This window comes from Mizuhopecten yessoensis, unplaced genomic scaffold (genome assembly GCF_002113885.1).
Source record: "Mizuhopecten yessoensis strain PY_sf001 unplaced genomic scaffold, ASM211388v2 scaffold8839.1, whole genome shotgun sequence".
In the NCBI taxonomy this organism is placed as follows: Eukaryota; Metazoa; Mollusca; class Bivalvia; order Pectinida; family Pectinidae; genus Mizuhopecten; species Mizuhopecten yessoensis.
The window spans coordinates 368,878-379,678 of NW_018407747.1; the positions used below are offsets into that span (position 1 = coordinate 368,878).

General features: G+C 35.2%; 1 protein-coding gene and 1 long non-coding RNA gene across 2 annotated transcripts in view; one reads left to right on the forward strand and one right to left on the reverse strand.

The window, feature by feature from the left end:
• The first annotated feature begins 389 nt into the window (after window positions 1-389).
• Window positions 390-10,065, forward strand: LOC110456723. The gene is made up of 4 exons (XM_021507634.1): window positions 390-532; window positions 3,441-3,573; window positions 7,889-8,079; window positions 9,601-10,065. Exons 1-4 carry the CDS (start codon window positions 481-483, stop codon window positions 9,681-9,683), a joined length of 459 nt encoding a protein of 152 aa, XP_021363309.1. The 5' UTR covers window positions 390-480; the 3' UTR covers window positions 9,684-10,065.
• A 517-nt stretch (window positions 10,066-10,582) lies between these two features.
• LOC110456706 overlaps window positions 10,583-10,801 on the reverse strand; it is a 1,505-nt gene continuing 1,286 nt past the window's right edge. The window contains exon 2 of the long non-coding RNA XR_002463620.1: window positions 10,583-10,786. This is a non-coding gene — a long non-coding RNA (uncharacterized LOC110456706). The remainder of the gene's footprint in view (window positions 10,787-10,801) is intronic.

The following is a 10,801-nucleotide window of genomic DNA, read 5'->3' on the forward strand; positions in this document are numbered from 1 at the left end:
TATGAAGGATACACTCAGACTGGGCTATTGAGAATCTTACCTGGTTATGATTAGTACTCACTCACATAGGTACATGTAAATTATCTGCAGTGTAGGGTAGGTAAAAAGATTGTCCAGGTGAACATTTTTTACTCAACTTTTCTGTTTTGTTCGAGTTGGGAAGCATGCAGTAAGCCAGTTATTGCATGATTTCTCGTCACTCGGGACTTATTACACCCTCGCTTCGCTCGGGTGTAATAAATCCCTTGTTACTCGAAAACCATGCAATAACCTTTACGTACATTTCATTCATTATTGTGCTTTTTGTATTTATAGTCTTATTCAATATTTCTAAACAATGACCGATGACCTTTCTGTGACGTCACGCATTCAGACGTGTGGGTGTCCGAGTTCGTTACTAATACTTCACCTACCGTGTAAATACTGCTCACGTGCACGTGGTACCTCAGCTAAATCATTACCAAGACGGACTCCACCAAGATGGCGGATGTAGCGTATACCCTTGGCCTGTTGTTACTGACTGTAGCCGTGGGTAAGCAAATGTTCTTCGGGAGGGAGGGAGGGTAAACATTTAATGGATTGAATGAATTTGTGTTAATGTCAAACCGATACTATGCTGATAACGCTGCTATGAACCTGTCTGGTTGATTATATTGAAAAGGTTCGGGAAATAATTGTTCTTTAGTTCATATAAAATTCCTACTGTTGTACATATCTTTTCTAGTAAGTACTAGCACGTAAATATTACTATATATTTCTGACAAAAAGTAATTCCTATAAAAGAATCACAAGAATATATGTAAAAAAGCAACTTTTTGCCAATAATCTTTTATACGATACAATTCTTGCTAACCGAAATGAATCCGAAATATTGAACATATAGAAAAGATATCTTGTTTTTTTCCCCTTGTACCGGAGCTCCAATTATGAGAAATGGAAACTATCCAATATGGTATAAATAGTGTTATACAAACATAGCTCACAACATGAATTTTACTTCCACACAAAGAACGTCATTTGAATACGCCACTGTTAATTCTGATAGTGCAAAGATGTGTACGTGCATAATCATTTAAAAAAATCACAATACACTATATTCTAGAACATATACATTATTTTTACCATAATAACTTGTCCAATCTATTTGTATGTTTGTACAATAAAATATGTTTAAACTAAAAGCTAAAACAAATATATCCTTTCAATATCCTCATTACGTATACTGTTTGCTGTTATTATTATTTTTTCCCCAAGGTAATATGCAATCGTTACCGATTGAGTAGGAGGTGTTCACGCGTAGGAACGACCTGCGCCCGTGCGGAACGTGACACCGAAAACGGAGAACACCGCTCGACCACTATATAAAAAATATATACTAATATTAATACCCGGCCTCCTCTACCCCGGCCGGGTATTAAATCGACCCATGCCTTGTAATGGAGCAAGCCCGGTGTGATTAGCCCGGCGATTTTAGAATTAATTGACAGCACATTGATTTGTCCGCATCCATAAATAAGGTTGTAGTATGAACTATTTCTGTTGATATCCTGCACAACTTGAAGTTAAACTCTGCCTAAAATGTCGTTTAATAATTTATCAAGTTAACGTAGCAAGCGTAATCGAAATCTGAATTGACCGCCATGTTGGAAAGTTCGTCTCTCTTCCGATATTGGTCAGACGTCCAAATATGGGTGTCACGACCTAATATGGAAATTGTAGTAAACATGGCGGCATCAGTGGTAATACTATATTTGGCCATTCAGGCCATATATAGAAAGTATAATGGACAACATCACGCGTGATCTGTCATGGCGGTCGTTTCTATATTTTTCCCCAAGACGGACTTGGTTAATTTCGTAAAAGAGTTTTTGCATCGGTAAGGATTCGTTTTTTCAACAATTATGCAATATTTTGATAACATTATAATCATATGAGGCGTAAATTATATGCTTTTCTTACAGATTTACACTTTTGATTTTGCTCCATTAGTTGGCATAGGACAGACAACGCAATATATACAAAAAATCTCTCGTCGTCAGAAAGCTACGTTATCGCAGCTAGACCACTATGAGCAACCGTTTGGATTATAAAAATAAAATTAATAAAAAATAATGTTAATAAAAATATATCTGTTTGAATTAGAGATACGGTATAACCGGTCTAAACTGGATATGACTGGAACCAAAGTACATGGCCGCTTTAAACAGGTTCCGGTTTATACAGAGTTCTTTTGGGGGGTATCAACATTTTTTAAATATATGTATGTAAGTGAATAAGAACAGGAAATAAAGAACTACTTCAATTGTAACGTATTGATGATTACAATAAAATGCAACAGATCGAATATTTTACGTCTGGAAAACATCTTTGCGAGGATTGATGACCGAAAATAAATAGGAAGGCCGATATGAACACGGTGTATTACATGTAACAATGACGCCTGTTTTCAAAGAGACAGGGTCCGGATTAGACATGGTAGACATACTATAATTTAAGAGAGGAAATGCCGGGACCAAATGTCAAATACACAAACCTTGGCACGTGCAATTTCTATTCAATAGCGGATTGTTCACGTGGGAAATACACACCGGGCTGAAACAAAAGACCCCTGGTATATCATATTGCCTGACTTTGGCACCCAAACAAATAATATGAGCCAAATGTTACCTGCATGCAAAATATATATAAAAAAACAAACTTGGGTCAGTGCAAGTTATCGACTGAATCACTTGTTTTTATATTTTCGGTGCGACATCATATGTGAAGCTTTAAATAGTAATAGAGAATACCATTAACGTGTGATAGACACAATGAATTTATAAAATCTCATCCTCCGGTGTGTCATTTTTTTATATATATTCGTTTGATATACACTAGCATTCCTATTCCATCCTCTGCTTTTATCTGTGGTTGTCAATACCGGGTAGGCTATTGATGTATGACTATCTCTGGACAACTTGGACACATTTTTTTTAGTTTACTCTCCTTTTTGCAACCGTGTTTGTAAAATACTTCGTAAATACCATCACAAGAGCTCGTGACACCGAGTTATTTCTGACTTTTTATAGATGTATCCAATAATATCCCCGGTGGCCAAGAAGTTAGAAGGTTTGCATCCTTTAGATTTATCATCTTTGCATTTACGAAGAAATATATTTTCCTACACATTGTGCCTATACAAATTTAAAAGTAGGTTCATGCTTTCTACTGCAATGATCGCACAAGTCAACTAATTAAATCGGACCTCTTCCTGGATCTGACTTGTTATTGAAGAAACCTAATTGGGCCATCTACACCAAATGTAACATTCTGGATCTTGTAATTTCTGTTCTACCATTTCCCTACTTCTGTGTGTCCTTGTCTCCTTTGATACACCTACATTTGATACTCTTTAATCGAACTATTTTGTTGATGGTCTGTTGATAATTTGTTACACACAGCCTCTGTGGCAGCCGACTGGTGCCAGACAGACGACGATCTCTGGTTGAATACGTGGTGCCTTCGAGGCTGCTGTGGGATTACTAAGAACGAGTGCTGTCCAGAACTAGAACTATATGACGACTATTACGAATTGTACGTATAACGTTGTATTTAACATTAATTTTGTAAGCAACTCCGGGGGGGGGGGGCGTCCGTAGTAACATTATGGAAACATCAAATGGAGATAGATGCTGGTTAGAGCGGGCTAGTGCTGGTCCTGTCACCTGTACTGTTAGATGGAGACTTTAGTGTGTCCTCCTTTAACGAAACAGTTTATATGTAACCTCAAAGCGACATACCGAAGCGTTAATCGAATTCAAAACTGACGAACCTATGTCAAATTATTAGTAATGGATAGATTTACACGGGAACCATTGACAAAGTTACAACGGGAATAAGACCAGACGTTTTGGAAGGGAACGCGTCTTCTACTTGATCGACGACACATGTCATATAATCTAGGTCAAATCGTAGACATATCACGTCCTCCTAGTGAGAACAAGGGTAGTTACAACGAAACCGCAAGGGTCACCGATGAGCAATATAGAAAATGTCGACATATATAGTCCCTATGAGGTTATTATTGCGACACTAATACATGTCCATAGTCTCCATCAGCCTGCGTCTCTCTACACGATATTGTCAGAATTTGGAAACATTTGAAATGGTTGGATGTTAATTTACTGACTGACGATGAATTCAGTTTACTATCAATACTATTACCTCTGTAAACAGAGGACCAGTTAAGCCCTGGTTTGATAACAATTGTAGATCGTTGTACATTTTTTTTTTATAAAAGTGCATTATCAGTGTTTAATGGTGAGCGGTCATTGGCCAACAGAATAAGTCTAAGACAGGCTAAAAAACGGTATTAAGTTTGTGAGAGGAAATTGAGGCGAGAATGTTTAAGAATGGAAGGGAACGTGCTAGATTTATTATTATTTTATCGTAGTTTTTTGAATCGTAAGACATGTAATACAGGTGAAATATCATAAAATGATTTTTTCAATTATTTTAAAGATTTGGCAGGTGTAGCGAATGACAGTGATATTTTGGAAGACAAAAACATTGAGTGCCTATATCCTGAACTAGATGTTGATTTTAACATAGATGAATTATTAGAAGTAATTAAGGGTCTATCTGGGGGTAAATCTGATGGTATTGATATGATACTTAATGAATATTTTATTGAATATGAAGATATTTTTTCACCGGTTTTATTAAGGTTATTTAACACTATGTTACAAATAGGATATTTTCCAGAGTCATGGGCTCGGGGCGTCAATATTCCTTTACATAAAAAGGGCGATAGAAACAATGTCAATAATTATAGGGGAATTACATTAATTAGCCATTTAGCTAAACTGTGTACGTCGTTGTTAAATAAACTTCTGTTAAAATGGAGTAAACGAGAAAACATTGTTTCCTATGCTCAGTTTGGTTTTAAGCCTGGGTTTGGTACAAGGGACGCACTTTTTGGATTACATAGTTTAATTATCAATTCGATAGAACGTAACAAGAGGCGTTATTGCGTTTTTATTGATTATAGTAAGGCATTTGATAGTGTGACACCAGAATTTGTGGTATAAACTTTGGAGAAGTGTTATTCGGGGTAGACTACTTAATGTAATTAAATCAGTTTATGATAATGTACGTTCATGTGTGAAATTAAATGGTAAATTATCCGCCATTGTTGATTAACATGTCGGTTTATTACAAGGGGAATCGTTATCTCCCATGCTTTTTTCATTATTTGTTAATGATATGGAAAGTGAATTTATAAATTCTAATTGTCAAAGTTATGAATTACAGTTGATAAACCTGTTTATGCTGATGTATGCGGATGACACAGTTTTATTCTCGGAGGATGCTACCGATCTTCAGCATATGCTAGATCGTTTACAGACATACACTGAAAAATGGAGTTTAAATGTTGACATAGAAAAAACTAAAATTATTGTTTTTAGAAAAAGAAAAAGAATGTTGCATTCAGAAATTTGTACTTTAAATGGTAAATCTATCGAAATTGTTGACAAGTTTTGTTGTCTTGGATTAGTTTTTAACTATAATGGAAGATTTACTGTAGCACAAGATACATTAGCATGCCAAGGAAGGAAAGCATATTAACACTTAAAAAGAAAAATGAAAGATTTTGCCCTTGATACGGAAACTAAAATGTCTTTATTCTAAACTTATATATATGTTGCATGTATATTGAATTATGGGTGTGAAGTTTGGGGACATAATGTATCGCCACAAATTGAAAAAATCCATCTCCTTTTTCTCAAAGACCTATTAAATGTTAAGAAAACTGTCAATACTTCTATGGTTGACTTGGAAACTGGGAGATATTCATTATATGTGCAACGTAAAATGGCCATAATGAGATATTGGTTAAATTTTTTAAATACTAGTAACTGTGTTTTAAAATGCTGTAAAACTGTACGTGATATCAATTATTTTAATGGAATTGTCCTCCGCCATCTTGTACATTACATATGAATTTTGAATATTTAATTATGTATATTTGTAACCTATATGCTGTATTGCATTTGGATATATAGTAAAACTTGTAAACTTGTATCGATTATCGTTACAGAAGTGGAGGTATAATAAAACTTGTAAACTTGTATCGTTACAGAAGTGGATATATAATAAAACTTGTAAACTTGTATCGATTATCGTTACAGAAGTGGAGGTGTAATAAAACTTGTATCGATTATCTTTACAGAAGTGGAGGTATAATAAAACTTGTAAACTTGTATCGTTACAGATGTGGATATATAATAAAACTTGTAAACTTGTCTCGATTATCGTTACAGAAGTGGAGGTATAATAAAACTTGTATCGATTATCGTTACAGAAGTGGAGGTTTAATAAAACTTGTAAACTTGTATCGTTACAGAAGTGGATATATAATAAAACTTGTAAACTTGTATCGCTTATCGTTACAGAAGTGGAGGTATAATAAAACTTGTAAACTTGTATCGTTACAGAAGGGGAGGTATATAAAACTTGTATCGATTATCGTTACAGTAATGGAATTGTCCTCCGCCATCTTGTACATTACATATGAATTTTGAATATTTAATTATGTATATTTGTATCCTATATGCTGTATTGCATTTGGATATATAGTAAAACTTGTAAACTTGTATCGATTATCGTTACCGAAGTGGAGGTATATTCAACTTGTATCGATTATCGTTACAGAAGTGGAGGTTTAATAAAACTTGTAAACTTGTATCGTTACAGAAGTGGAGGTATATAAAACTTGTATCGATTATCGTTACAGTAATGGAATTGTCCTCCGCCATCTTGTACATTACATATTAATTTTGAATATTTAATTATGTATATTTGTATCCTATATGCTGTATTGCATTTGGATATATAGTAAAACTTGTAAACTTGTATCGATTATCGTTACCGAAGTGGAGGTATATTCAACTTGTATCGATTATCGTTACAGAAGTGGAGGTTTAATAAAACTTGTAAACTTGTATCGTTACAGGAGTGGAGGTATAATAAAACTTGTAAACTTGTATGGATTATCGTTACAGAAGTGGAGGTATAATAACACTTGTAAACTTGTATCGTTACAGGAGTGGAGGTATAATAAAACTTGTAAACTTGTATCTTTACAGGAGTGGAGGTATGATAAAACTTGTAAACTTGTATCGTTACAGGAGTGGAGGTATAATAAAACTTGTAAACTTGTATGGATTATCGTTACAGAAGTGGAGGTATATAAAACTTGTATCGATTATCGTTACAGTAATGGAATTGTCCTCCGCCATCTTGTACATTACATATTAATTTTGAATATTTAATTATGTATATTTGTATCCTATATGCTGTATTGCATTTGGATATATAGTAAAACTTGTAAACTTGTATCGATTATCGTTACCGAAGTGGAGGTATATTCAACTTGTATCGATTATCGTTACAGAAGTGGAGGGATAATAAAACTTGTAAACTTGTATCGTTACAGAAGTGGATATATAGTAAAACTTGTAAACTTGTATCGATTATCGTTACCGAAGTGGAGGTATATTCAACTTGTATCGATTATCGTTACAGAAGTGGAGGTTTAATAAAACTTGTAAACTTGTATCGTTACAGAAGTGGAGGTATATAAAACTTGAATGGAATTGTCCTCCGCCATCTTGTACATTACATATGAATTTTGAATATTTAATTATGTATATTTGTATCCTATATGCTGTATTGCATTTGGATATATAGTAAAACTTGTAAACTTGTATCGATTATCGTTACAGAAGTGGAGGCATATAAAACTTGTATCGATTATCGTTACAGAAGTGGAGGTTTAATAAAACTTGTAAACTTGTATCGTTACAGAAGGGGAGGTATATAAAACTTGTATCGATTATCGTTACAGAAGTGGAGGAGCCATCGCCGGTTTTGTCATCTTGTCGATCGTCGCCTTAGCTATGGTGGTTGGCGGAGTAATCCTGGTGATATATTTCTGCACTACCTGCTTCCGGCAAATAACGACACCGCCTGGGGTCGTTTACGCGAATGGCGTTGCCAACCCGGCCGTGGTCGCCTCTACTAGCGTCAACATGGCTTGTGAGTATAACACATACACCAACTTACTAAGTATTAAAAACCTCAAAATATTGATATAACAGAGCAAGCGAAAATAAGCAATTCTGACAATGTTAAGTAAGTATGCATTATTATGTACGAATCATTTTCAGTTTCATGAAAAACGAGGCAAATTATTGAAAGGAAATACATAATCCAAACGTTTTCCAAAAGGTCAGGTTAAAGGTCAAAGCATAGGTCACAGTTATCTTCTTTTCGTAATCTGCGCTCTTTCATCCCAAAAAGAACTTCCATAACAAATCTGGTTACTCCAAGTGAAAAAAAAATATGTCCCGGGCAAGCTTTTTAAAAGGTTAAGGTCAAATAATATGTCGCAGCGAAAAGGGTGTTTTAAGTGACAGAATGAGGAAATCAGATGGATTCGGTTGAATGTTTATTAACCCTAGTTGGTATTGAAGTAAATTTTGTCAACCAATCATATGTTTAAGCACGGAATTAGATTAGATCCAAGTCCGTGGTTTAAGGCCATTCAATTTTCCAACGAAAAATGCAAATTATTATTTTTTAACGATAACTTTTAACACTATTTTTGATACGTTATAACTACATACATTTGTAAGACTAAGACATATATCTTTGGTGTTGTTGAACGTTCACACTTTTGGTCCCTTTAGGGGAGATAACTCCCTTTAAGTGTAATTGTTTGTTCCATTCTGATCTATCGACCTCGGGCTAACGCAGTGTTTGTAACTGTATCGTAAGTTTTGTAACTTGGTATTTTACTAGGTCTACACTTTTTGGTTTCTATCTTATCTTGATTGGTGATCTTGAAGTTTGTCATTGACCTATATTTCACCTATTTCTTATCGTTGATACGGGTTATGTTTTTGAACCAAGAATTGATAATATTTTTCTCAAAAGCACTGATACACATTGTGTGCTTGTTTACGATTTTGCCTATCTTGTTAAAAACGGGCTACTATTTGTTTTAGTTTATACTGCAGTTGACTTGGTCAAACCGAACCTCATTAACACAAATGTGACTGATTGACATGCTATCAACGTCATGCACCGTGCTATTGTTATATGTGGCCTGGCCGACAGTTGCTTTGGTCGTATTATTAGCAGTACTCTACATTTTTATTTATTTATTTACATTGATATATTGGAGCGGGATTTTACATACTATTGTTGGCATTAAATAGTTGCCTATGAATTTAATCAAATGTATTACGATGATTTTTAGACTTGCAGAGTCCACTTTCTTGTATTGTAATTTCCTTTAGTGGTTGTGTTGGTATTTTTACCATATGTTGATCAAAGACCCTCATTTTAACATCTAAAAATACACCTTGCATACCAGGATAATTCCAACATCATACATCCCAAAATTCTTTTTCATATATCTGTGTCCTTAACCAAATTATTCCCGTTTACAGTGTATGGAGTATTCGGGAACTTCACCGCTATGTCCCGGAATTTTTCATATACTTAGATACATTTTGAAAGTTATTGATAATAGTGTTAATTTCTTTGTTTCAGCACACCCAACCCATCAGTCTACCGTATCTCACACAACGTATCAGCACCCTCAGACTGTCGCCTTCAACAAGGGGTTTATGTAAGCTACGTAACAGTCACGTGATTGCATGACAGCACGTGCGACATCCAGCTGGCATCACGTGTAAATCGCATGCTCAGGGACTTTTTCTTATCTCAATTGATTCCTGACTAGATTTAGTGTTAATATCGAGTCAGTTTTTTGGGGAATATTGAGATTTTGGTTTGATTCCGATATTGAGGACCCATTTTGTTTTTTAGTTTCAAACACTGTCATCCTTATTTATATGCAATTATATAAGTTGAAAAAGTTTATTGTAGTTATTTAGCTGGACTACTACGAAAGATAGGGCTCCAATCTAAACCCGTTAATTAATAAGAAAAAAAGTGCTTCATAAACCATACATGTACATATTAATAATGACTTAATTTAATTTTGTTTCGGCACTGATATTTTCAATGACAAGGTTTTTTTTCTATCAACGGACGTGACCGATTCCATGTATTTGTATTTCTGAACGGTATGTGTGTCTTTTTTTTTATTCTTGATTTATCGAAGATATATGTCAAACTTTCACAAACATAATTTTGTCAAGAAATATAAGCAATACAGTGTAAACCTGTATGTATATATCCCAGTGGAGATGCCACATCTGGTGGGGCAGGGAACGCAAAACTTCCGGAGAACCAATTTTTTCCGCCTGTATATAAAAAAAATCGTTATATTTTTGTCTTTTCTATATCTATACCGGGATCTACCTGTATTCGGTCTATGTTAGTCTACCTACTGGGATCTACCTGTATTCGGTCTATGTTAGTCTATCTAGCGGGATCTTCCTGGATTCGGTCTATGTTAGTCTACCTACCGGGATCTACCGGGATTGGTCTTTGTTAGTCTACCTACCGGGATCTACCTGGATTCGGTCTTTGTTAGTCTACCTACCGGGATCTACCGGGATCGGTCTTTGTTAGTCTACCTACCGGGATCTACCGGGATTGGTCTTTGTTAGTCTACCTACCGGGATCTACCGGGATTGGTCTTTGTTAGTCTACCTACCGGGATCTACCTGGATTCGGTCTTTGTTAGTCTACCTACCGGGATCTACCGGGATCGGTCTTTGTTAGTCTACCTACCGGGATCTACCGGGATTGGTCTTTGTTAGTCTACCTACCGGGATCTACC